Raw genomic sequence first — 27,801 nt, 5'->3', positions numbered from 1 at the left:
CAAGTTTAATATGAATCTACAATTCTACTAAGTGCAAATGTCTCTGCATATATTTATACCAGTAGTTGGTAATCATTCATCTTAACTTCACAATGGTTATTCTTTTTATTTCTAGGTGTGCCAAGGAATCTGCACATAAAGACTTTAAAAAGGCAGTTGGTGCCTTTTCTGTAACTTACGATCCAGAAAATTATCAGCTCGTGGTTTTGGTGAGTGTTTCTGAGTTGTCTATTTTGGTGTGCTTCATTTAGGGCATTTGCTTTGATCATAACTTTTTTTTTTTTTTTTTTTAATATCCTTCAGTCCATCAGTGAGGTCACCTCAAAGCGAGCACACATGCTGATTGACATGCACTTTCGGAGTCTGCGCACTAAGCTGTCTCTGATACTGAGAAATGAAGAAGCCAGTAAGCAGCTGGAGGTATGTGGTTTTCCCTAGCGATGCTTGTAAGGCTATCTAGAAATGATAACTGTGTGGTTACAAAACATGACTTTGGGCAGCTTGTCCTTTGTTTATTGTTCTTAGCAATTCCTTGTATTCTATATTTTAAAAAGTTAAACTGTACAATGCATAATCATACTAAAATTTTTATGCCTGAGGTTTCAGAATTAAGCAGCAGTTTATGTATGTTAAGGAACTTCTGGCCAACTCACTTTTTGCTAGAAGTTCATCAAAGCTGCTAATAAAGTGAAGCAATGCTGCTCCCATGTAACATGTTATCATTAAAGTACTAGAGAGTATTTAAATATCTAATCATATTCCTTTCATTATGTATGTTTATCTCTGTTTAAAAGGGTATAGAACTTCTTCATTCTAATTGGTTGTCACTCTTTAAAACTCCTGTCTTCAGATTCCTGCCAGAGGCTCTTTCCCTAACTTACTATTTCGTCTTTTAAGGTGCATTTTATCTACTTTTATTAATCTTCCAATAATTTTCATTACCATACATTTATTTTCATTGATAACTGTTTAGTACTTCCATCCATTACCATAGAAACTAAATGGATTTTAGTGTAATGTGCCAACTCCAGTATGTAATTGTCAGATTCCAGACTTCCTCATCATTATTCATTTCATTAGAGGGAAAACACCAAGCAGTTGAAATAGTAAAAAAAAAAAAAAAGGAGTTCCAGACTGCATTTGAAGAGAAAAGGTGACCACTACTAAAGGCTGTATTCTTGTAAAAGTCTGTAAAACTTGCCACCTTCCAACTTAATTGAGATTGCTGAACACCTAGCCGGAGAGGAGACATTCATATCTCCTTTTGCTCCTTTATTTTCTTTTTGGCCATGGAGGTCTATTTAATTACTTTTTACTCTCATTCTTTCTTGATGTCCCTGTGTTCACAAGTTTGTGGTTTCTTTAGTGATTCTCTCATAGCTTTTAGGCCAGAACAGCCTCCTTACTTTCGTTGTGAGTAATATGGAAATATACTCATTTACCTCTTCTTAAACATCTGATTCTTCTTAAATGATCTGTTATCATAACTTTGGCTTATCATTTATCAGTGAATTATCAGTGAAAAGAATGAACCAGGTGAATCAACCAGGAGTCAAAAAACATGACCTCTTGAAAAGTCCTAGGAATATTTGATTCACTTTTTTACTCTAATCTACAAAAAGGATTTTATACTTTTAAAATTGTTTATAGTAGTTAACATTCATTCAGATTATCAGGTATGTTTGAATAATGAGAAACTAGTGTGCATGCCTATCTTTCCTCACTACTAATATTAAAGAGATCCACATATTCAGATAAGAAATTTCCATTTTTCAACATGAGCCACTAATATGTTTGGTTTTCATTAATGGCATGCTAGAACTAAACATTAAATTTTGGTAATACTGATGATACTATCTAAAGAGAGTGATTATCCACAAGTTTTGGGGTGTCAGTATAATGTAGTTAAGTCATCACTGAATATAAAGAATTCATCATACTTGTGGATCCAGATCACAAGGTCTTACAGACTCTGATCTTGTTTTAGGTTGCAGACAGATATGTAAGATAAGTTGTAAATCTCTGACTTTGTAATTATTCAGTTTAATGTACCAACAATTTTTATGATTCCTTTACTCAGGTTTGGGGGTGGTGGTAGGAGGGTGTCCTTTTAATGTTCATCAGAGAGGTATCTAAACCCACAGTATCTAGTGATGTTATATAAATGGCACCATTTCTAGAAAAATATACACACCAATATCCTTTAATAAAATGAAATGAATACAGTGTTCTGTGAAGATGGTATTTAAAATTTTTTTTTACTTAATATTGAGTCTGTCAGACCCAGTGAGCTGGTTTTTATTTGGGAACAGTTGATCTGCTTCTTAATTATTACATTGATGTCACTGGTTAACTAAGGCAGCCTTGCAAATAGGTTTTCAAAGGTTACCTTGGAAAATTGTCAACAAGCCCTTTCCTATTAACAAAAATATATCAAATGACATAGACCTTTAGTAACCTAAAAAGTACTTAAGCTGTGCAAAATATTTTCTTAAACCTGTTAGTTTCCAATAGAAACTGATACACAGGGTCAAGATAATTTACGTGGCTGACCTAAATACAGTTGTCTTAATAGTTGATAAAGCATACTAATCAGATGTGCATTTCTCTTCAGAGTTCAAGGCAGCTTGCCTCAAGGTTTCATGAACAGTTTGTTGTACGAGAAGATCTAATGGGTCTAGCTATTGGTACTCATGGTGCTAATATTCAGCAAGCTAGAAAGGTACCTGGGGTCACTGCTATTGATCTAGATGAAGATACCTGCACATTTCATATTTATGGGGAGGTAAATATTTTACTAAATAGTTTTTTCTAAAATAAAAACAATATTTCAGATAGCTCATCTTCTGTTGATTTAAACCTTTTCCCCATTTTGATTAGGATCAGGATGCAGTGAAAAAGGCTCGAAGCTTTCTTGAATTTGCTGAAGATGTCATACAAGTTCCAAGGAACTTAGTAGGTGAGTCACAAATTGCTTTTGACACGCACTACAAAAACAAGTTAGGTAAATAACTTACTTATGCTCATAGAATTCCATTTTCACTCATTGTGGAGTCATTTAGCTGAAGCTTAGTCTTTGAAATAGAGTCTATTGCTGCAGTATACAAAAAAATATTTGGTTAAATACACTCAAAGATTACATTTTCAGAAGGCATACAAAAGATACTGCTTTGCTAGTTCAAACCTACTGGTTCCTGGAAGGATAAGTTTTGCACAGCCTTTTCGCTGTATATATTTATATGTTAAATAATGTTTTTTCAAAATGAATGCCATTTGGGGCCTTTTTATAATTTAGAGTAGATTGGTATTTGATCTCTCTAATGGGGCTATAAAATTAACAGTTACCTCAGCGTTGAAGATCTGAATATAGGTTATTTAAATCTAATAAATTCCAAAGCTAGAAGTAATTCTGAATGTCTCTTGGGCTTTCTGCAACATCAGCTGTAATTCTTCATTTTGACTTGAGTTCGTTTCATGACCATCACAATCATGTGTAAATAACGTAGGAGCTCTCCACCCGTGCTCTTCAATAGTGCAGTTATCTTTAGTAAAATCTATCAGCAAAGTGGAGTTTTATCAGAATACTGCATATGTTTTAAATTTATCAATAAAATTGGGACATACTACATTTAAAAAATATTTTTGCTGCTGCTAAGTCACTTCAGTCACGTCCGACTCTGTGTGACCCCATAGACGGCAGCCACCAGGCTCCCCCATCCCTGGGATTCTCCAGGCAAGAACACTGGAGTGGGTTGCCATTTCTTCCTCCAGTGCATGAAAGTGAAAAGTGTAAGTCAAGTCGCTCAGTCATGTCCGACTCTTCGCAACCTCATGGACTACAGCCTACCAGGCTCCTCCATCCATGGGATTTTCCAGACAAAGTACTGGAGTGGGGTGCCATTGCCTTCTCCAAAAAAACATTTTTAACTTTGGCTAATTACAAAAAGTAATGCATGCCCTTTGGAAGGTTTAAAAGAGAAAATAAGGACTCTGTGCATTTTCTTCACATACTTTCACTTCTACTTAGCTTGCTGTTTTTGTCAGCATAGAATTGTAAACATCTTCCTATGCCATTATAAAAACACTTAGAATAGTATTTTTCACCCAAAGAAAATCAGTTTGAGGATAAAGTGTAAATACTAGTGAAATAATGCAGAATTATTTTCTCAACTATATACTACATACAGTCAACTAAAGAGCATGATGATGTAATGTCACTGCCAGTTGTGTGTATGGGAAATGTATGATTAGCACTCTCCTGATTACCTCAGGAGAAGTGGGCTTGTGAATGGTATTTTTTCCTCTTATTTACAGATTGTCAAGCAGTTGCATACATTTTATAGTTAGAATGAAAGTGAAAGTGTTAGTCACTCAGTCGTGTCCTACTGTTTGTGACCCCATGGACTGTAGCCCGCCAGGCTCCTCTGTCCATGGTATTTTCCAGGCAAAAATACTGGAGTAGATTGCCATTTCCTTCTCCAGGGGATCTTCCCAACCCAGGGATTGAACCCGGGTTTCCTGCATTGCAGGCAGTCTTTACTGTCCGAGCCACCAGGGAAGCCTTGGGGTCACAGAGAGTCAGAAGCGACTGAGTGACTAACACAACAATAACAATGGAACTGAAATTAATTATATTTTGTTCCTTTTATTCAGTAAAGTGTTTTCTAAAAACCTATCACTCAAAGTGCTGAAAAATCAGATTTCAAACAAGATATCTCTTATTTCCCACAAACTTTTCTAATAATTTGCTTGTTCTTCACCCATTTTGACATTGAATTTAATTGTTCAGTCGTAGTTAATACACAGGATATATGTATTTATATAAATACATAAAATTGTATATATCCTATCTATCTATATATAGGATTGTTAAGATATTAGTAGAAACATGTGCCAAAATCTCCTTTTTCCTTTTGCTAACTCATTTAAAAGACCTTTATTAAAATCAGCATCAATTCATGAAAATGTGCTACAGATTTAAAGAAAAAAAAAAATGGGAAGACTCCATGTAACTTCCCTCCTCCTTCTTTCCCTTTTCATTTGAGGGGAAGAACAACAGAAATAATTGCAGAAACACCTAGGTCAGGAGTCCTGATTTAGTGTGTCAGTTCTTTTCCCTGACCACTGACCAGGCAGAAGAGGTTGTGGGGGTAAATGAGACTGGCACACACAGCAGGAATACCAAGGCTATTCTGATTTGAAGAACCACAAGGTCTTGCTTTGAGAAGGCTTTCCCTGCATTTTTATCTAGGATTGGCTCAGCAAATTTTCATTCCTGTTTTTTTCCTTTATTGTTGTTCAGTCGCTAAATCATGTTTAACTCTTTGTGACCCCATGGACTGCAGCACGCCAGGTTTCCCCGTCCTTCCACAATGGACGTGAGTTTGAGCAAGCTCTGGGAGGTGGTAAAGGACAGGGAAGGCTGGCAAGCTGCAATTCATGGGCTCGGAAAGAGTCAGACGTGACTGAACAACTAAACAACATGTCCACTGAGTCAGTGATGCCATCCAACCATCTCATCCTCTGTCTCCCCCTTGATCTTTCCCAGAATCAGGATATCTTCCAGCGAGTGGGTTCTTTGCATCAGGTGGCCAAAGTTTTGGAACTTCAGTCCTTCCAATGAATATTCATTGGATTCATTTAGGATTTCATTTAGGAATTCTTTAGGATCCCCATCCCTACCTTAGATGAAGTGGTGGGGCAAACCCATTTATGGGCATGGCCAGCTCAGCTTGCTTTAAGTACCTGGGAGTGCCCTTGCAATTGGATGTAATTCGTATGTAGATTTCTACAATCAGTTGTTTTTAGTATTTGGAATGTCTTGTTTTGCTGGCTCTGAAAGCAGTCATTTCCCAGCTAAGTATATGATTAAATTTTTTAAAGTGAGAGAGATTTGAGTGCCTCTCTCTTGCTGGTGTTTGAAGTCTTCAGAGTTTTAACAGATGATATGATAAAACTTAATCTGGAACTGGTTTTAAACTTTTTCATTGTGGTGTTAAGCTAAAGTGTGATTTCTTAATCTTTTATTCTGTAACTAATCACCTTCTAGCATACTAGTTTAATTTGTGAGTCACGCACAAGAGTAGTAATCCACTAACACATTGGCCTGAAGAATGTGTACTTCTAGATGAATGTATAGCTGCTTATGGGCTTCCCTGGTGGCTCAGACGGTAAAGAATATGCCTGCAATGCAGGACATCAGGGTTCGATCCCTGGGTTGGGAAGATCCCCCTGGAGGAAGGATGGCTACCCCCTCCAGTACTCTAGCCTGGAGAATCCCATGGACAGAGGAGCCTGGCGGGCTACAGTCCATGGGGTCCCAAAGAGTAGGACACAACTGAGCGACTAAGCAGCAGCAGCAGCATAGCTGCTTATGCTGCTTTTAGAGTGTCTTATAAATGTGCCGTATAAAATTCTAAAAATATTTGCCATGGGCAAAGAAGCAGGTGTAAATCAGATACAGATAGGATTGAAATTGTGAAATAAGCAATTGTATTTTCTATTATTTATCCTTTTCGTTAATTCTTTTTATAGAGCTTTGCAGAAAGAAGGATACACACCACTCTATCTGAACATTTAAAGTGTGCCCTTGTATGCCAAATAAGAGCATATTTTGAACTGCCTTAAAAATGCAAAATTATCCTGACAGTTCACAAGTTGTGACTCAATTCATACCAGACCAAAGGAGTTTGAACTGTGATGACTTCATAGAATGAAAAACTGTGTTTGTTTGTTTGTTTTTGAAAAAAGTCTCTGTTTTGGTTTTGAGATAGAATTCAAATTATATGAAATTTTATACATATATAAAATGTTATAGTTTACAGTAGGGTGTGCTTACTGGTTTGAGGTGTGTGATTTTAAAACCAAACATGAATTATTCATTTTTTAACTTAGGCAAAGTAATAGGAAAAAATGGAAAACTGATTCAAGAGATTGTGGACAAGTCAGGAGTTGTGAGGGTGAGAATTGAGGCTGAAAATGAGAAAAATGTTCCACAAGAAGAGGTATGTTTCTAGTGCATGTTTTTGGTTTATCTAATAAAGTCTTTTATTTGACACAGTAACTTAGAGGCCTCTAATATGCACATAATGTGAATGTAAAACCTCTGTCAGGCATGCCAGCTAATTGGAGTTATAGATGACGGCCTCTTTCTAGTCTCTGATGCTGTGATTGTGTATTAGTCCCTTTAACTCCTTAAGTCTTATTTCTAGATTTTTAGCATGGGCCATCACAAATGTAAAAACAAAATCTGAAGCACACTTCAAATCACTTAAGTTACTGGTAGAGACAAAATTGGGATACTAATTAGGTTTTTGGCTTTCATCTTTTGGCTTTTTTAGTTTGTATGTTTGTGTTTGTGTTGCCTTACATTTTTTGAAGTATTTGGGATGGAGGAGGTGAGGGCGTGCTCTTCTATACAATGATACTGTTTAAAATAAAATCCTTCCAAATTGCCATAATTTTCATATGTTGTCTAGTTTTTGCTTTTGTGAAAGGTTCTTTTAACTGCAATCTGTGTGCATTTTTATTGCACAGTTTTTGCATTCTCTAAGTTTGTTTACCAAAACTGTCTATAATAGTTTCTGTTCTTAAAAAAGATGATCATTGATACAATAATGGTGCTAAGTAAAATTTTAAAAATGGATCCTTTTTTTCCTCTTTTATGTTTTGTGTTTTTCACCAAGGAAATGATGCCACCAAATTCCCTACCTTCCAGTAACTCAAGGGTTGGACCTATTCCCTCAGAAGATAAAAAACATACAGATATAAAGGAAAACAGCACTCACTTTTCACAACCTAACAGCACAAAAGTCCAGAGGGTAAGAAATAATTGTCACTTGGAATTATACTGTAAGTAATTTCTTTGCCCCAAATGTCACAGTTGTTGTTTTGGGTATGTTGTCTGGTTAGGCTTATAGACTATTCATGCTATATCTGTTTCAGATCTGATTGCCAGCTTACAAGATATTACAGACCAATGAGATAATTACTTTTCAGTTTATTCACAGTGACAAATCTTATGCTGTAAACATAAAATATGGGGTTGCATTTAGTGGTCACATTTTTCTTCTGAGGGTGGACTTTCATTTTTTCATGCTCTAGCTCTTGAAATTTTGCAGGTTATAATATATCCAAATGTACCTTGTGTTAGATGCATAAATTGTTACCTAAAGCCATATTTTTAAACTGACTTTCAATATTTGAACTAACCGAATTGTTTAGAAACGAATTTAGAAGTCCTACAGTGAAAGTCCTGCGTTCAGGCTTCTGTGTATCATTTGTTATAGTTAATGACATCACTTGCATTCCTTATACTGCTTTAGGTGTTAGTGGTTTCATCCATTGTAGCAGGGGAATCCCAGAAACCTGAACTCAAGGCTTGGCAGGTAGGAAACCATTCCTTGAAAAATACATTTTAATTTTATATTTTAATGTTTATTCCCCTTGTTAAGAAAGACTTTCAAATGATCATCAGAATTGGGGCATGGTGGAGGTGTGTCTGTGGGTTTTTTTGCTCCATTGCCCTGGGGAGAAAGCTGATACTCCTTCCTGTTGCTTACAAGGCCTTTTTTTCACAGCCACCTGACCAATATCATCTCTTACCACTCCTCTTCCTTGCACTGGAGAGAGGCTTGAGCCATACTTAGAGTTGTCCAAACACTGCTGTCTACTGCTTGTTGCTCCTAGATACATGCATATGCTTCCTCTGCCAGAAGCCCTCTGTTTTCTCCAGCTTGCCACCTTGCTGTGGGCTTATTCCATGTGCCTCTTTCCTTGTGTACTTGCCATCAGGTCCCTCCCCCTGAGCTCAAGAGCCTTTCTCCCCTTTGATAATCTGATGTGGTCATCCCTGTCTGTAGCACTTAGCACATAGATGTTTACTTGTTTTATCCTTACATTGTTAGTTTCTTGAGGGCATGCCGCCTCATCTGGCCTGTATGAACTGTTGATGGGAAGAAAAGTTATGAGTAACAAGAGATTAAAAGCGAAAATAGCATTTTATAAAGAGAAATGTAACTGCAAGTGGATTGGACATTCCTCTGTGCGGGGGAGTCCAGTTCTCATCCCAGATCAGGGGATCACTTTTTCCTGGTATCTACATTGAAGGTCACTGTTCTGCTCTTGCCTTTCTTTGTCTTAACTATTCTGGTCCACTAGTGCTGTGCTTAATAGAGTGGCACTTGGGTACATCATCAGTTTGGAAATGTTGAAAGATAATTTTGCTTTTCACTATTTGCTTCAAAGTTGATCAGCTAAATCTGTGGCATTAAAGCTTATTTTGATAGTATGTGATCCAAGGAGCAGGGCATAGCATTTCATCATAGGGCATTTTGGAAAATAATATGGTTAACTGCTTTGTAAGAAAGTCAGTTGGGGAAAAAAACTCAACAGTCAAAAATGTTTTTGACAAAAAAAGATCTGGGTCATAGGCCTGATTAATTCCATAGTTCATTCGGTGAAAAAAAGAAGCCCATGCGTTTTCAGTGGCACCTGATTCTTCAGGTGGTTCTAGTTACTAGGAAGCAATGACTTGCCTACCAGACGGATGCCAGTTTGCAAGCAATATTTCCTAATTATTCAGTCTTGTACCCTCTGAACAGCCATGTTCATGTGGAAGGAAAAAGAAAAAAACCTATTCCAACCCCACATACGTTTAAGGTGCTATATACTGAGTGCAAGCAAACAAAAGCAGCCTAGCAGTACCAACACCTATTGAACAAATGCTCTTTTTAAAAGAGTGATACTTGCTAAGTTTCTTGGCTTCTTTCACCTAGAAAATTCTAATATATCTACATCAAAACTACTGTGTACTTTTCTTTAGTCACTTGTGACTATCAGTAACCATGAGAATTTCATCAGTAGTGAAATACTGAATTATTCTCAGCTTTGAAGGTCATAATTGCCAGCTGTTAGTTTACAGAACTGGCCTGCTGCTGCTGCTGCTAAGTCGCTTCGGTCGTGTGTGACTCTGTGCGACCCCACAGACCGCAGCCCACCAGGCTCCCCTGTCCCTGGGATTCTCCAGGCAAGAACACTGGAGTGGGTTGCCATTTCCTTCTCCAATGCATGAAAGTGAAAAGTGAAAGTGAAGTCGCTCAGTCGTGTCCGACCCTCAGCGACCCCATGGCCTGCAGCCCACCAGGTTCCTCCATCCATGGGATTTTCCAGGCAAGAGTACTGGAGTGCAAGAGTACAAAAGTACTGGAGTACTGGTGCCATTGCCTTCTCCGACAGAACTGGCCTAGGCTTCCCTATAACTTGCCGCAAGAAACAATTTTTTTCCCCCTCATTTCTACTGATGAGCTAGAAGTACACATTTTTAGTATACTTGTTTTTCAAAAAATCTATCCTTAAAGTTGTATCATAGGGAGATCAAACTTTCTTAATGGTTCAGTCCTTTACAGTGTTCAGAGTACATTATATTGAAATGTTAAATTTTATGTTCATGAATATGCCCAGTTTCCCCCCTCTCACAGAATAATTACTAAGTGCACATTAATTTAGCCTAACTCTTTTTGTTTGTCTCTTATTTTTACTCTGTTGACTTGGTTAGCAAAGTTGATTTAGTTTTTATTTTTGTGCCCTAGTATCTAATTTTAATTTGGAATTTTGTCTAAATAAAACCTGCAGTAATTTAATAAGAGTATTTTAAAGTACTTATTTTGTTTATGTGTCTCATTTTCAAACTTGTATAATTTTGAGTTACATAATTTATAAGCTTGCCAACATTTAATAGTGTTTAAATCGTAGTAACCCTGATGGATTTAATGGTTGCTATGTTGATCTGTCCTTATACACAGGAGATGTGTAAAACATACTAACTACTCTTGTTTTTATGTATTTCATATTTTCAACAAACTTTTCTGTACCTACCGTTTGTCAGATCCTGTGCTAGGGATTTAGTCATTATTTGCATATTTCAGATTGTAATTCATCATTAATTTTATAAGATTATTGTTGTCATTTCTATTTCAGGGTATGGTACCATTTGTTTTTGTGGGAACAAAAGACAGCATCGCTAATGCCACTGTTCTTTTGGATTATCATCTGAACTATTTAAAGGTGAGAACAGGAAGAACTTTAACTTTGAATCTTTTTGCGCTAAAATAGAAATACTCCATAGTAAATCTTAACACAATTAAGATTTCTTCTAGCCTGTACATGATAATGAAAGACCTATAAAAGATAAAACAAAAAAACTCATTTTGTTTAGCTTATTGTGTTCTTTCTGAAAACACAAGTCAGTTTTCCATCATTTAAAGAATCAGTATCCCCATTCTGAAGAAATTTCCCTATTTCCCATTATTCTTCTGTTAAACCCTCATATCCACTTTAGACAATCCTGTCTAAAATCCTTTTCATCCCATTGATCCTTTCTAGCCCTTGAGAGTTTGTTCCAGGCCAAATTTTATGTCTGTAACACTTGCTTTGTTGTCCCCTTTATGTCATTTATCAGGAATAGCCCAGAGTTTCATGAAGTCCTCTGTTTAAATGTGTACCCTTCATAATTTTCTCTATACTCCGTTTTACAAACTAGAAGCAATTTATGTCTCCTTGTATAAATGCTCATTTTAGTTGGTATTTGTACCACTGTGCCTACTCCAGCTTAGAATCTGGAAAGCAGGAACCAGGAGGCTGCAGGGCATAGCAGTAAAAGCAGTGGATTGGCAGTCCAGCACTTGATGGTAGTCTTCTGCCATGACCAGCTCTGTGTCTGTAGGCAAATCACCTCCCTAGACTAGGTGTTTTTTAAAATTTATTTTGGTCAACTGTTCTGTAATTCAACAAAATAGAATTTTACCAATGTCACTTTTATAATTCCATCTTTGTATCCACATGTATCAGAAACATACTGTAACGGGTACTAAATATTATTTTTAAAGTAATCCAACTTTCTGTTGTATTTATGAGGCTATCCTGTTAAGAATTTTTCTGCTGACTTCTTAAATAAAATGAAGCAATTTATAGTTACATGTAAATAAGGAAGAAAAACATAATAGCTAGGCACTTCTTATCCTTCTTATGGTGGTCAATTAATAATTGAAAATGGAGAGGTTTCATCCAGCAAGGTTTGTGTGGGTAGGATACCCCATTGATTTGCTTATTCACTTTTGTTTTAAAGTGTGTCTTACGTGTAATCTGTTGTATGTGTTTTTCTTCCTATTCTTAGCTTAAATAATGTTGAAGACCTGGAAATTTAAGGTTGCATTATGTCAGTCCCTTGTTCTTTTAACCAGTGTTCTTTAGATCTTTTGATTTATTCTTCACAATTGAATATCTTTTTGGATTATTGGCAGCTGTCCTGTTGCCATGCTTCCCATCACCAGATCTTCCCTTGAGTGGGCTTGGCGTCGCTCACCAAGTGATGACTGCTTTGCCCCCATGGGATAACCTGGACTACCATTCTGTTTTGCAAGATCCACCCATTCCATGAGCTATAACTGTACTTTTGGAGTAAGCCACTCACTCAGCGGCAGTCTCTCCTTTAATTAAGTCCTTTGTAAAACAATGTCTGGTTCAGAGCACAGATGGCACTCATCTAGATCCTTACCTGCCCTTTTCCTGAAACTGCTATACTAAGATTTTAAGAACTTAGCTTTACAGGGGCTTCCCCAGTGACTGTTCATGTGGACAGTCCCTATGATTGCCTCTGCTTGACTGAGACACCCAACCACTACTCTAGTTGTGGATCCAGTTCCCTGCAGCTAGTAAATCGATGTTTATGAATAAATTGGAAGGAGAAGGGTTAGAACTGAGACATCATCTGGTTTTGACAGAACCTAGCATATTGGAAGCATTGTGTGTGAGGGTCTATTAGTGGACCCCAGGTATATATTTTGATCAATTAACTTTATACTGTTCATCATACTTGTTTTAGCAGAGTTGTAGTCTTTAAGAGGTTTTCAAGGCATGATATCCAACTTTTTGGGTTAACTGTTAGATAGTTCCTGTTCTTTGAAAGTAGAAGATGGCCCACATTCAGTGTTTTATTAATTAAGATTATTTACAATGTGTGATTTTTAAGCTTAGCTGGTTAAGTCTTAAATGTCATTTATCTGTATTCATACATTTTAGAGTTGTTTTATTCAATAACCTATTATCAAGAAGTCCCCAAACTACCATATTTGTGCCTTAGCAGATCTATTGGATAATATTGCCAAATTAAATAACTTTAAATTCTGTCAGTATAATTTTAATGCTGAGTATTTTTGTTATATCTCTTAATTCTAGACATCAATAATACGTTACCTATAGTAATTTTCTTTTTAAGGAGACCGTTCGATTTCCTGATAATTCTGTGTAACAGTGTTTACTATAAACTTAGAGCTGAAATTGAAATATTTCCAGTATACTTTTTATCTGATGAAAAGGAGAAAGGTTTTGTTAAGTAAAATGTCAAATTATTTTTACTGTTATCTTGTATATTTTAAATAGGAAGTAGACCAGTTGCGTTTGGAGAGATTACAAATTGATGAGCAGTTGCGACAGATTGGAGCTAGTTCTAGACCACCACCAAATCGTACAGATAAGGAAAAAGGCTATGTGACTGATGATGGTCAAGGACTGGGTCGAGGTAGTAGACCTTACAGAAATAGGGGGCACGGCAGACGCGGTCCTGGATATACTTCAGGTACAAACTAAGCATTTTACTCAGTAACTTTATCTGTTCCTAGACTTAATAGCTGCTAATCTCTAATATTCATTAGAACTCCATTATAACAATTTCTCACTACATGGTTTCCAATTCACAGTGGGTCAAATTGTGTTGCAAGACACATAGAGTGAAAAACCTGATAATAACCCATAGAGTTCACAGGGCAGGTGTGAGTTCTGTCCACAGTGTGACTGGGGATAAATCTGCTTAAGCCCTTGTATGCTAATGCCTTTCCTAAGGCCTTTCCTGATTTTATTACTATATAGCCAAAACTTTTTTTCATTTGTGTACTGTGGCTCATGTTTTGTCAGGCATGTGCTGGTCATACTTGCTGGATGGACTGTGTAAATCAGGGGTCTGCATCCTGTGGCTCATAAGGTGATTTTGAGTGGCATGGCCAAAGTCAGCCCTAGGCAAAGTCAAGAAGTAGGCGAAGCTTCTCTTTGCCTCCCCAGCTCTTTGCTCAGTGCTGCTTTCTTCTCTCCCAGTACCTTTCACTGAACGCTGTCCCACTGCCCGTGCCTACTGTCTTGCTCAACTGTGTATCTACTATGTAACTGGCTAATGATGGTATAAGGTATAATCCATCTCACAAATATTTGCGTTTCAAAAAGGAACTCAGTAAGATGGAAAAGCCTTCAAGATCCACAGGAATGAAGCTATAATGGTGAAGCTATAATTTCTCATTAGCTCCAACAGAGGAAGAGAGAGGTAGTAGAGTTGATGTTCTGGAGTGGGGGAGAGAGCTACCTACTCCTAAGGCCAACCTTGAACCTGAGCCCTCATCCCTTTCCCAACTGTCTGTTCTTGATGCTTTGGAAGGTCCCCTCTCACCAGGAAGTTCTTTTCCCATCTCCCATCCCCTGTGTCATTAACCCACCCACTCAGGCATAATAAGTTCACTACAGTAAATTCTTTCTAATGATCAGTTATTCCTGTGGGAGTGGGAGGGAAGGTTGTGGACCAAGCATCAGACAAGCATATCCCCATTCAGCGAGGTCCAGTCCCTGATCCCACAAGAGACCATTCCCTGAGATAGTAGCCACAATGGCCACCTTTGCCACTCTCTCTAAGATGACCAAAATTTGTGCATTCCCCTTTGTCCCTGGGCCAAACCTTGTTAAAAGGAACTTTCTTTCTAGAAGTTTTGTTTATCAAGGTATTGCATTTAATTGTTGTAGGCAACTTTTCCTCCAAAGAGCACAGATGTTTAAAGGAGCACAGCTGTTTAATGATGTGGCATACTCAGGTTTGAACTTAGATGGCTAATAGAATTCCTTTTTTTTAATGAGAACCAAAAATGTTTGAAACAAAAATGACCTCAAATATCATGAAAACCTTCATTTTAAACTTAAGATAATTTGTTTTACAAAATGGAAGGTGATAATATACTCTTTGGTGGGCTTATAAATTAGGAAGTGTAATGGATTGCCCCCAGAAACGTCTCTGGAAGTTTCTGTTAACCTAACATTTTTTTAAGTCGGACAATGGTATATAACTTTTAACTCTCGATAGGAACTAATTCTGAAGCATCAAATGCTTCTGAAACAGAATCTGACCACAGAGATGAACTCAGTGATTGGTCATTAGCTCCAACAGAGGAAGAGAGGGAGAACTTCCTGCGCAGAGGAGACGGGCGGCGGCGTGGCGGCGGAGGAAGAGGACAAGGAGGAAGAGGACGTGGAGGCAGCTTCAAAGGTACGGAGGGTTTTTCATTTAAGAAATGAAGCTGAATTGTAACAACTGTCTGAAGTTCTATGAAAAAGCTAGGTGATTAAGTGACATACTATCAAGCCCCCATTTCTCCCATTTTGTACTGGTCACCATAAGAAAGGCTCATGTAATTAGCAATATCAGACAGGCTTCCTTACAATTTACAAACATATGAATAACCCCTGATAACTAGTTCAGCTTCTTTGGGTACTCTAAACATCACATCTAATCATTAGTTCAGGTTGACATATCACACAGTTGATGTAGGACTGTAATGGCTTAGAAATGTTTTCTGTAACATGTGCTGCTGTGCACTAAGCCGCTTTAGTCATGTCCAGCTCTTTGCAGCCCTGTGGACTGTAACCCGCCAGGCTCCTTTGTCCATGGGCTTCTCCAGGCAAGAGTACTAGAGTGGGTAGCCATTTCCTTATCCAGGGGATCTTCCTGATGCAGGGATAGAACTCAGGTCTCTTATGTCTCCTGCATTGGCAGGCAGGTTCTTTGCCACTAGTGCCACCTGGATGCTAGATTATTAGACAGTGTGTAACTAAAATTGCTAGGTTGTTGATTATATTTTAGATTCTGTGATTGGTCTAAATAAATTGAGGATGTGGGAACAAAGAACTCTCCAATAGGCATGTCAGAATCAGTGACCATTGAACCTTTTAAAAATGTCCCTCTAGGAAACGACGATCACTCCCGAACAGATAATCGTCCACGTAATCCAAGAGAGGCTAAAGGAAGAACAGCAGATGGATCCCTCCAGGTAAACCTTTGTGCCTCTTTTCATCTAAATTGTGCCAGTTACAGAAGTTTGAGATTTATGTGAATTTGCTATACTATATAGGTATTTGTGAAATACTTTCTTTTCAACATTACATTTGTGGTCAATTTTAGTCCTTTATGACAAGTATACAAAGAAGATTTCTCTAGAGAATGTGCAGTCTCAGTATTTGTAAAGATTTTGACAACCACATTATGACTTCAGTACCACATAGGTGGTCCTCCCTACCCCCATTCTCCAAGGAAAGAAACATCCAGGAATGTACTGAGAGAGACTTGCATAAGCCCTGTGGAACCCACATCCCTCCTCACCAGAGTTGCAAGGATAGGGTGTTCTCTGACTGGAAAGTAAGAAAAAGAAGGTATCTAGCTCACAATAGACAGGGCTGATGACACTCGGCTAGTACATGCTGAATCAGTCAGCTGCCTATTTAGAGCCAGCCTCTTCCCTGAGAACCCATCTCATGTGGCCAGCACCTGTGCTGAACACATTGTTAACATAATTTTAAAATGAGCCCCCAAGCACGGCCAGGTACCTTGGCTGGGTGTATTGTATCTCACTTAATGTTTGAACAGTACCCTGAGGTAAGAAGTTTTATTACTCTGTTTTATAGATGAGTAAACTGAAGTTTAGAAAGATTGAGTCACATAGTTAGCATACACTAGAGTGATATTTCGGAGAAGGCAGTGGCACCCCACTCCAGTACTCTTGCCTGGAAAATCCCATGGATGGAGGAGCCTGGTAGGCTGGTCCATGGGGTCACTAAGAGTCAGACACGACTGAGGGACTTCACTTTCACCTTTCACTTTCATGCATTGAAGAAGGAAATGGCAACCCACTCCAGTGTTCTTGCCTGGAGAATCCCAGGGATGGGCGGAGCCTGGTGGGCTGCCGTCTATGGGGTCGCACAGAGTCGGACACGACTGAAGCGACTTAGCAGCAGCAGCAGAGTGATATTTGAACCCTGGTACCTCATTCCCAGAACACATGATCTCTTCGGCTGCTGCTTTAACTCTGAGGACTTAATCCAAGTAGTTGGGGGTCCTTTCATGACTATGGATTGGTTTGGGACCAGTACCTAAAATTAGTGAGACATAAATTTTAAGAGCAGAAACTTCATGACAGAATATTCCTTAGAATTCATAGCATTTGTAGAAAGAAAGAAAGAAATTGAAGTCGCTGAGTCATGCCCGACTCTTTGTGACCCCATGGGTAGTAGCCTGCACCAAGCTCCTCCGTCCATGGGATTTTCAAGGCAAGAAGTACTGGAGTGAGTTGCCATTTCCGTCTCCAGGGAATCTTCCCAACCCAGGGATTGAATCCAAGTCTCTCACATTGTAGACAGACGCTTTACCGTCTGAGCCACCAGGGAAGTCCTAGCATTTGTAAGTAGGTGTTAACTATTAGCTGGTGCTTAAGGATCATCACAGAAAAGATCTTAGACCTAGAGATTGATGAAATTATGTACACATGTGTTTTACACAAATGTAAGGTGTTTATGTACCAGTTTTATAATTCCCCTCTTGACAACCAAACAGTTAAAACACTCACCCAGGACCAACAATTAAACACACTTTGAAATTCGAGTGCACCATTTTGGGGCTATAGGTAGTCCCATTTGTACTTGAAGCATATCAGTACTTTTATTAATTGTTTTAGGCCTGTGTGTCAACATTATCTTTCTTTTGTACAGCATCTACAATTGCATTAGCAGTATTTTAAGTGTTCAATGCTGGCACTTAAAATATTATATAAATCTCAATATTACTTTTTAAATCATACTCGTCTCTGTCCTCTTCCTGGGATTCCAGTCCCACACATTAGTGTCTTCAAATTTCCCTGTACTATTCTTATTCTTCAGAGTTTAAGTTGTATGATCCTCTGACTTGCCTTACTGTAATACAAGCTACTAGAAACCAGTGTTCATATGAGGATATATAGTGTGTGTGTATATTTATGAGTATATACAGTATATGTGTATATTTATATACACACACACACATTGTAAGACAAAGGGAGCCCTTACTGTAGAAAAAGTTAATCATACTTATGATAGAAATGAAGATGTCAACTAAAGGCTAGTTAATAAGTGAGTTAAGTTATTGCTCTGGTAACATCAGAATAGGAAGACAATAATTTGTCTCTCTCCTCCTGGGTTTCATATCTTTGAAGAATAAACCATTTTTTTGAACAGACCTGTATATTTTGCATATATATTTTGCAATCCGTAATGGGAGTTCATTTTAACTATTTGTTTCTCATTGTTTTGTTCTACTTAGAAGAAGACACAGTAGGATTGTGAGTTTTTATCTAACTTTGGATGCAGTGAGATGACCAAGGTGTTCCAGTTACAGAAGAAGAGTGTTTTAGAATCATAAGCCAAATAAAGCTCCTACCTGACCTTAATTTCTCACACTTCTTCTATTCAAATCCCTTTTAACATGTGGAATATACACTTTGGGCTTAAATTTCTTGTCAGGCCAATTACAGATTACAACAGAATATGGTCTTTGTATATAACAACTATAACTTGTTTTAGATCAGAGTTGACTGCAATAATGAAAGGAGTGTCCACACTAAAACATTACAGAATACCTCCAGTGAAGGTAATCGGCTGCGCACGGGTAAAGATCGTAACCAGAGGAAGGAAAAGCCAGACACCGTGGATGGCCAGCAACCACTTGTCAATGGAGTACCCTAAACTGCATAATTCTGGAGTGATATCCCCTATACCATTTCCATAATTCTTATTCCATATTAGAAAACTTTGTTAGGCCAAAGACAAATAGTAGGCAAGGTGGCACAGGGCATGAAATGAACAATTCCGTTAAGAATTTTGCTTTTTTCACATTGGCCATAAGCAGCAATTTTCGAATTTGCACAAAATGAGGTCTTAAAATTTTTGAAACATTACTTTTAAATAATTAAGTATACTTAGCACTTCAGGACAGGATTTTCATTTGGTTTATTTTTTAAATACCGCGCAGTGATATTCTTTGTTAATTTGGACCGTTTACCCTGCATTGGGTGATAACTCACTGGTATATTTCAGTTTTTCTGAATAATAGCATTTATGGTAATCATGTTAGACTTCTATTTTCAATCTCATATAGAAGTCCATAAAATACTATGGCATTTCATGTCCTGTGTCAGTTTATGTTTTGGTCCACTTTTCCAGTATTTTAGTGGACCCTGAGATGTGTGTGATGTGACGTTTGTCATTTTCATTAGCAAAAAAAAAAAAAAAAAAAGTTGTATGATCTGTGCCTTTTTTATATCTTGGCAGGTAGGAATATTATATTTGGATGCAGAGTTCAGGGAAGATAAGTTGGAAACACTAAATGTTAAAAGATGTAGCAAACCCTGTCAAACATTAGTACTTTATAGAAGAATGCATGCTTTCCATATTTTTTTTCTTACATAAACATCAGGTTAGGCAGTATAAAGAATAAGACTTTTGTTTTTGTTCTGTTGCACTGAAGTTTGACAAATAGTGTTATTGGAGGGATGTGTAATTTTTCTGTATAGACCGGAAAAGTAGTAACGGTCTTTTCATTTGCAAGAGGCTCAAATGTTTTCAGCTAGGAATAAATCTTCCTGGTCGAAAGTTAGTAGGATATGCCTGCTCTTTGGCCTGATGACCAGTTTTAACTTAGAGCTGTCTTTTATTTTGTCCTCCCCGAGTTTTGTGAAGTTTCTCATTTTCATTTCAAGCTTATTTGGGGGAGGTAGAAAGGTCATTTCCATGTGTGCATAATAATCCTGTGAAGTACAGGTACTTTGTCTGAGAAACATTGGAAGCAGGTTAAATGTTTTGTAAACTTTGAAATATTAGGTCTAATGTATAAGCAGAATTGGAAAGCAGACTAGGATTGGTTAACACATGAAACTTTTTTCTTTAGTTTTTTTTCCTTTTTTTTTTTTTTGACATATTGGGTTTCAGTTTTGAGGGTTTTTTTTTTTTTTTTTTTTTTTTACGAGATTTACTGAGGAAAATATGTGAAGGACCTTCACTCTAAGATGTTATATTTTTCTTAAAAAATAACTCCAAGTAGGGGTACCACTGAATCTGTACAGTGCCGTACAAACCGAAGTTCTGCCTCTGATGTCTGTTGTGAGTTTGTTTCTTTGAATTTTCATATTACGGTTACTTTTCCTTGCATACAAATAAGCATATAAAAATGGCAACAAACTGCACATGATTTCAAGAATATTAAAAAGTCTTTTAAAAGTATTGCCAAACATTAATGTTGATTTCTAGTTATTTATTCTGGGAATGTATAGTATTTGAAAACAGAAATTGGTACCTTGCACACATCATCTGTAAGCTGTTCGGTTTAAAATACTGTAGATAATTAACCAAGGTAGAATGACCTTGTAATGTAACTGCTCTTGGGCAATATTCTCTGTACATATTAGCGACAACAGATTGGATTTTATGTTGACATTTGTTTGGTTATAGTGCAATATATTTTGTATGCAAGCAGTTTCAATAAAGTTTGATCTTCCTCTGCTACACTGATGTTGATGCAATCCTTACAAATGGTTGCTTTTAAAATTTTAAGATAGGAAAAGTCTATAGAAAAGTGTTCTGTTACAAAATGTATCTGTTACCATTGGAAATTTCACATGTCATAGGAAGTTAGCCGCTATCTACCAACTTTCAAGAACTTGATCTTGTTTAATAAGGTGAAAAATACCAACAAAATGGTACAAAAGCACATTGTGCCATTACAATATGCACTAAGTCTCTTTTTTACCACAGCTGAATTCAGCAAGGCGCTAACTTGCTTAAATGTGAATTACTAACTTCTAAAACTGTAATTTGAGTCACATGTTTTCATGTGGAGTTGGAGTTGATTCATATTACAATATTTGTGTGCTAAACATGTATGTTTTTCAGTTCAAAGTCATGATGTTTTTAAAATCTTATTAAAATTTCAAAAATCTGAAGATTGTTTATCTAGATGTAAATTTTTATTAAAAAGTTGCACTTATGAAAAAGCAAAAATTTAGTCTGACAGATGTTTGTTCCTGGTCTTAAATTTCTAAATGTAACAAAACTTAGAGATGGGGGGAGGTATTAATCATGCAAAGCATATATTATGCCTTGCAAATAATCTTTGATGTGCTTCTAAAAGGCAGAAATGTAGATAATTGAAAATAATTCTATATATTCCCAGTTAGAGGATTTGAACACATTAATTACATAGGATGCTACTAAACCATGTTAAAGACATGCTCCTGTCAGTGAACACATAAACAAACCTACTTGCCATTTGGAAATTATTAAATACGTCTATGAATCTTTAAAAAAAAAATGTTGATGTCAGTAATAGAGAACGTGACAGTCTGTAGGTAGAATATGTCTGAATTGATTACTGTGATAACTTGATGGAAACTCTGGCACAACCTAGAAGAGTAGATAGAAATAGATGACGGTATCTAAGTGCTTCCCCGTGTTAGAATCCAAAACGATCCAGTGATAAGCAGGACAGTCTCTCTATATATAATTGTGTGTTTTTTCTGGAGAAAAACCCATCTTTATTTTCTGGCTTTCTAGTTTTCATTCTGGTACTTTTTTTGAATTTCTGTTACCTGTTCAGCCTAGTTCTAGACTCTTGCACAATCCATTAGAGTTGGTAAGTAGCAACCATCCTCAGGTAACTTTGTTGGGTTTTCGTGGTTTCATGTTTCAGTGCTTGCTACATGTGAATACCCTACTGGTGGCAGCAGCCTGTCTTGTCTCGATTGGCTCACTTGGAGGCATTTCTCTCATCTGACTATGAACTTCCGGTTCCTGGTGGTTAGGAGTATAGTACCTTTTAGAGTCGATATACTGATTAGATCATTTTTGACCATTTTGCTTCATGGCCATAAATAGTGTCTTTGCGTCGTGACACTTCGAGCCTCTGATAAGCAGTTATTCTAAAATAGCCGTTACAGAATACTAGTCTTGATTGCTCAGAAGGCTTAATGGGTACCAGTAGTTAAATTTTGACCATCTTTCCCTCTGTTTATCTGAGGCTGTTTGAAGGGTTTTTTTGGGGGGAGAAGGTTGCTATTTAAAATTTTTATTTCCATTTCTCTCAGAACTTTCCATGAAGAAATATGTTTTATGCTAACGAGTCTCATGTTAATGGGAGACGCATTAAAAGTCTTTGCAAGTTGCACTTGCTAAGTGATTCAAGAGTAAGCTTCAAACTAAGTGCCTAAAGGTTTTCCCACCAATTTCTAATACAGTACACTTAATTACAGGGGTAGGTCAAAATTAGAAGGAAAATTGTCAACAGAAAATGGTTACATGGAATCCTGAGAACTAGAGTATATTATTCAGTATCAAAGAGAACATAGATGGCTTATGGTAAGAGAAGAAAAGAATTCCAGTATTATTTTCGGTAAATAGTAAGGCATCTTTGTCAGATTTCTCTGGAGATCAAAGCCTGTAAGATACTGCATCAAAGAATACTAGTGCTCAAGGAATAAATACCATTAAAAGTTGCAAGTGCAGCCTGGATATTACATGATAAAAAGGAACCTAAAGAGTTAGGCTGTGAAGAGGGAGGAATCAGGAGGTAGATTCTACACTTGACCTGGGTGCACACTAGCTCTCTGGTTCCTGAAAGAGTCATTTCACCTCTTCATGTTCAAGTTTCTTCATTGGGTTAAATAAGTGGTTGCTAAGGTGTCATAGGGGCTTCCCTGGTGGCTCAGTGGCAAAGAACCTGCCTGCCAATGCAAGAGATGCAGGTTTGATCCCTGGGTTGGGAAGATCCCCTGGAGGAGGGCATGGCAGCTCAGTCCAGTATTCTTGCCTGGAGAATCCCATGGACAGAGGAACCTAGCAGGCCACTGTCCATGGGGTGCAAAAGAGTCAGATGCGACTTAATGACTAAACAACAGCAACATGTTTTACATGGAGAAAGCTAGTCATTGTTATTGAGCCACCCACCTGATTTCATCTGGTTCTTATTAAATATTCAGTGAACATTCACTGTATATCAGGCACTTCACAGGCAGCTTGGGGATAGAGAGATACTGTTTCAGGTTTTTAAGACGTTCAGTGTCAAGTGGGCGAACTTGGTAAGTCAGTGGGCAGTTCCAACACATGGTACGGTCAGTGTTCAGATGCACAGGGTGAGGTGTGTGTACACAGAAACAACCCAAATCAGGGTGGTGTGGAGTCCGTAAAGGGCTTCTCAGTGAAATGAAATTTACCGAAATCTGAGGACAGATTGGAAAGTTGAGCCAGGAGAAAAGGGGCCCAGGCCATTGATCTGGGCATGAAAAAGTCAATTGGGGGAGCTTCCAGAAGTTTCATTGTGGCTGGAACAGAGAATTTGAAGCAGAGAGTGAGAGGTGAGACAAGCAATATGGCCAAGGTAGGCCTAAGGGCACCGTGTTAGAGGTTTGACTTGAAGGAGCCTCTGCCTCTGAAGGGTTTTAAACGAGGTCAGATTTATGCTTGAGGTGTGGAGGGACAGGATTGCCCACGATTTCAGGAGCCTCTGTCAAGTTGCCTGGTAACCAATGAGCAGGAGGGACTGGGCCCACATCCAACTTTGCGGAAGTTCTGCCACCCGTGGTCCAAATCTGGCTTCCCACAAGGTCACAGGTGGTAGCAGCCTGTGTTCCCAGACAGCTCCCCTGACAGCCAGCATTTAAGCCCTGGTTTGAACTTCAGCCTGCAAGGCCACCAGCGTCAATGCTGTCCTGCAAAACAGTAACTCCCAGGGAAAACCTTTCCCTGGAGCCCAGCCCCAAGGATGCAGGCTACAGGGCCCCAGCCTTTGTCTGTGGCTCTGCTGGGAGCCTGGGCATCCCTGAGCCTCTTCTTCCTGAGCCTTGCTGGTAAGTTTCCCTCATTAAAACCTTTTCCTTTAGCATGCTGGTATGCTGTTTACCTTTGTTCACTGAGGCATAGATTGTGTCCCACAGGAGGCAAGCTCCTCTTCTTCCAGCTCTGGCTTTTGGGAAACCACAAAAGGGCTCAACTAAGCCATACCAGGGCTGCGTGACACCCCTCCTAGGTAGGGCTGGTGGTGGGAGACCTAGCTGAGCTGAAATCACTGGTGACGTGATTTCAGGGCTTGTCTGGGCCCACACCAGTTGCTACAAAGACCATGGAAAGCCCTCCATGGAGGGCAAACTGAGACCGATTCCTTGGCACTCCCTACAAGTCAGCCAGCCCTGTGAGCCCTAAGGAAAAAGAAGTTGAGAGAAAAGAGCCCTTGGTCTAAAGTGCTGTTGGAGCAGTAGATACAACCTGTCCTCGGATTTGAGACCTGTTGTACAGTATACCACCCAGGAGCTTGTGGAGAGGGTCGGGGGTTGAGGTCCAGAGAGAGGCTTCATCACACAGGGAATCCAACTCCCTGTAGTAGTCACAGAAGTCCACTGAGGCTTGAACTACTTACACATGATGAAGAAGCTACACCCAGGAGGTAAGTGGCAATGGATGGCCAGCATTGGAGCTTTACCACCAGATTCCCTTTTACCAAGTGAATTGGCTGGTTCAGCCAAGCACATGTGCCTGCCCTGGGCTTATAATCAGGTGCTTGCAGGGAAGTCAGATTCACATACCACAAAGAGGAGACTTCCCTACTGAGGTTGCAGGTGCTTCAAGGCACTTGGGCTTTATAGATGGATTGTATGAAAACCCTGGGCCTCAGGGTTAACTCTTGAGCAAAGGACCTTAATTCAGAGAAGGTTGTAGAAGCGGATGGGATCTTATACGAGGAGGAAAGTGAAAGTGAAGTCGCTCAGTCATGTCCAACCCTCAGTGACCCCATGGACTGCAGCCTACCAGGCTCTTCCGTCCATGGGATTTTCCAGGCAAGAGTACTGGAGTGGGTTGCCATGGAGGACGTCCCTCTAATTTTGCTCCTCCTACCAGGAGTAAGGGGTGGGATGATCCCTTGGTGCTGATTTAGGCCCCACCCAAAAGAGTAAGAGGAAATAAGGGGGCTGTAAATTGTCCCATGTCTCAGCAAAAGTGAGAAGGCCCAGACCAACACTTCAGGCTTGCCGCAGTGCTCTTAGGGCTCTAGTCCTCAAAGGGATCCCTAAGGAAGGAGGTGGATGGGGAAAACCAAGAGTGGGGATCAACAACCCAAATCACCCTAAAGAAGATGTAGAGAGAAGATAGGGGTGTAGGAAACAAAAAAGACTCAATTGAGCGGGCATTAAGGCGAGCCCTGCGGAGAGCTGACACAAGGAGGTAGCGGATGTTGGAGGCCACTAGTATTTCCCACTGCCTAGCCAGGAAGTCTTCATAGCCTGTTGTGTACTTGGAGAAGGGTGCAGAGGAGGAAGCTGAGTACTTAGCCACATATTCATGCTGCTAGAATGAGACTCCCCAGGTCCACAGGCCTTTGTGTGATCCAGGAGACTTGATTTTTCTGGCCCAACTGCTAGAGGGCCGTTCAGTCCAGATTTGAGTCCCTTCCAAAGCAAACTTGGCCCTGGGCCTTCCTCTGCCCTCTTCAGAGGGATGGCTGACTTTTGCCCTTGTCCATACAGCCTGGAACATAGGTGCAGGGAGAATTATGCAGACCTACCGGGCACTGGTGCCCCAGTAACTGAAATTCTTGAACCTGATGGGTCCACAGTAAGTTTCCCTGACAGGATTTGGGACTGGTTTCACTTAGACCCAAGACACTTGGCACCATTGCTGCAGAGGCCTTTGGCTCCTTTGAAGGGACCATGCTTGGTGTCCCTACAACTGACTGCAGGACTAGTATAGACATGCTGGGTTCCCTCAGTCCGTCAGAGTACACTCATCTGCTGGGTGGCTCTGGGCACCGCCATCCCTCCTGGTGACTTCAGGGCCTCTTAAATTTCCAAAGCCTGTCAGGATTGTGCCATTGAAACAAGTATCAAATACCAGTTGGTGACAAGACGGAGAAGGCTTATTCCATTGCCAGGAGGGAGTGGTAGCGCGTACTATCTGCCAGCTCCCAGCCTGGGTAGGCAGTCAGTTAAATCCAGTGTCTGATTACAGATCGTTGTGGCTTTAATAGTGGTCACCCAGTCACTCAAAGCACCTGATAAACCAGCAGGTGACTCAAATAACTGCCTCCATCACTGGCGCTCCGTTTGTGGTCGGCAGCTGCACTGTCCAGGCCCTCAGCCACCAGCCACATGTGGCTGCTGACCACTCAAAGGCTGCTCTGAACTGAGATGTGCAATTCTCAGTGTAGAATGCACAACAGATTTTGAAGACTTAGTTTGAAAAAAGAATGAAAAATACCTGTTTTTTATATTTAAATGCTGGAATGTTACTATTTTGGATCTATTTGGGGTTAACTGAACCATGTTACTAAAATGAATTAGACCTGTCTCTTTTTACTTTCTATTTTAATATATAGTGACTACTAGAAAATGTAAAATTACATGTGGGGCTCACATTATATGACTCTTGGACAGAATTGCCCTGGACATTGCTCATGTTCCCTGCTTTTGATTTCTCCAGGAATTAAAAAATTGTTTTCACTTGGCAGAGCATGAACCTCACCTTAAAGACTATCCTCCCTCAGGCATATTGAACTTCTCCAGAAATACTTAATAACTGCAATAATCCATTGTTTATTAAAAGATTATGAAGATCAATAATCCATTGGGAAAGCCCATTGTCTTTCACTGATGGCAGCTTTGACAGTGGCCCCCAGAGAAAAGTTTTCTCCCTAATGCAAGCTCTCTAAGCGCAGCTGTCCATGGGTGGCAGGGCCTTGAATGAGGATAGAGGTCAGAGCGAGATCACTGGAGTACTTATGAGATATTCCAGAACCTCATAAGGAAAGCAGCAAGGAACTTCCCTGGTGGGCCAGTGATTAAGACTCCGCACTTCCAATGCAAGGGGCCCAGGTTTGATCCCTCAGTTCAGTTCAGTTCAGTCACTTAGTCGTGTCCGACTCTTTGCGACCCCATGAATCGCAGCACGCCAGGCCTCCCTGTCCATCACCAACTCCCGGAGTTCACTCAGACTCATGTCCATTGAGTCGGTGATGCCATCCAGCCATCTCATCCTCTGTCGTCCCCTTTCCCTAGTCAGGCACTAAGATTCCACATGCCTCGGGGAGCTGCTAAAAAGGGGGGGGGGGCGGGAGGAAAAACTGCAACCTTACAGATACTACACAAAAGGAGCCCTCTTTGGGTATTAGAGGCAGCACTTCCTGCACATAGGAATGCTATTCAGGAATATATAAGTCACCAGTTGTTGTGTAGTCACTAAACTGTGTCCGACTCTTTTGCAACCCCATGAACTGTAACCTGCCATTGAGATTTCCTAGGTAAGAATAATGAAGTGGGTTGCCAATCCCTTCTCCAGGGGATCTTCCCAACCCAGCTATTGAACCTAGGTCTCCTGAAACTCCTGCATAGGCAGGTGATTCTTTACCACTGAGTCACCTGGGAAGCAGCTAAATTCGACCATGGGCCACAACAGTAAGAAGCCACAGAAGCAATACCTGCCTCTCCCCACCCCCAACTCATTCTGATCCCATGGAATTTTCATTATCTGTGACAAGCCTCACATCTGATGTCTCTGACAACAAGACTCTGCCAATATTGGGAGTGGGTCGTCTCACTGCTACTGAATGGTGCAGGCACTTTGAATGACAATTATTGGCCCCGGCGAATGGGAAAA

General features: G+C 39.4%; 1 protein-coding gene across 20 annotated transcripts in view; it reads left to right on the top strand.

Moving 5' to 3' along the window:
- FMR1 (fragile X mental retardation 1) overlaps nt 1–21,107 on the top strand; it is a 40,156-nt gene extending 19,049 nt beyond the window's left edge. For 2 of the 20 annotated variants that reach the window (XM_027535312.1, XM_027535309.1), the window contains exons 6-17: nt 116–209; nt 304–420; nt 2,615–2,785; nt 2,881–2,959; nt 6,895–7,004; nt 7,686–7,820; nt 8,325–8,387; nt 10,978–11,064; nt 13,438–13,633; nt 15,173–15,355; nt 16,054–16,136; nt 18,745–21,107. In XM_027535312.1, the coding sequence (XP_027391113.1) occupies nt 116–209; nt 304–420; nt 2,615–2,785; nt 2,881–2,959; nt 6,895–7,004; nt 7,686–7,820; nt 8,325–8,387; nt 10,978–11,064; nt 13,438–13,633; nt 15,173–15,355; nt 16,054–16,136; nt 18,745–18,855 (1,429 nt within the window). In that variant the 3' untranslated portion in view covers nt 18,856–21,107. Of the gene's footprint in view, nt 1–115; nt 210–303; nt 421–2,614; nt 2,786–2,880; nt 2,960–6,894; nt 7,005–7,685; nt 7,821–8,324; nt 8,388–10,977; nt 11,065–13,437; nt 13,634–14,347; nt 15,356–16,053; nt 16,137–18,433; nt 18,561–18,693 lie in introns of those variants that run through there. The other 18 variants (XM_027535323.1, XM_027535317.1, XM_027535307.1 and 15 more) reach the window with 13 other exon arrangements.
- Nucleotides 21,108–27,801: the final 6,694 nt, after the last annotated feature.

Source organism: Bos indicus x Bos taurus, chromosome X (assembly GCF_003369695.1).
Source record: "Bos indicus x Bos taurus breed Angus x Brahman F1 hybrid chromosome X, Bos_hybrid_MaternalHap_v2.0, whole genome shotgun sequence".
NCBI lineage: Eukaryota > Metazoa > Chordata > Mammalia > Artiodactyla > Bovidae > Bos > Bos indicus x Bos taurus.
This window is presented reverse-complemented; position numbering and strand designations above follow the sequence as displayed.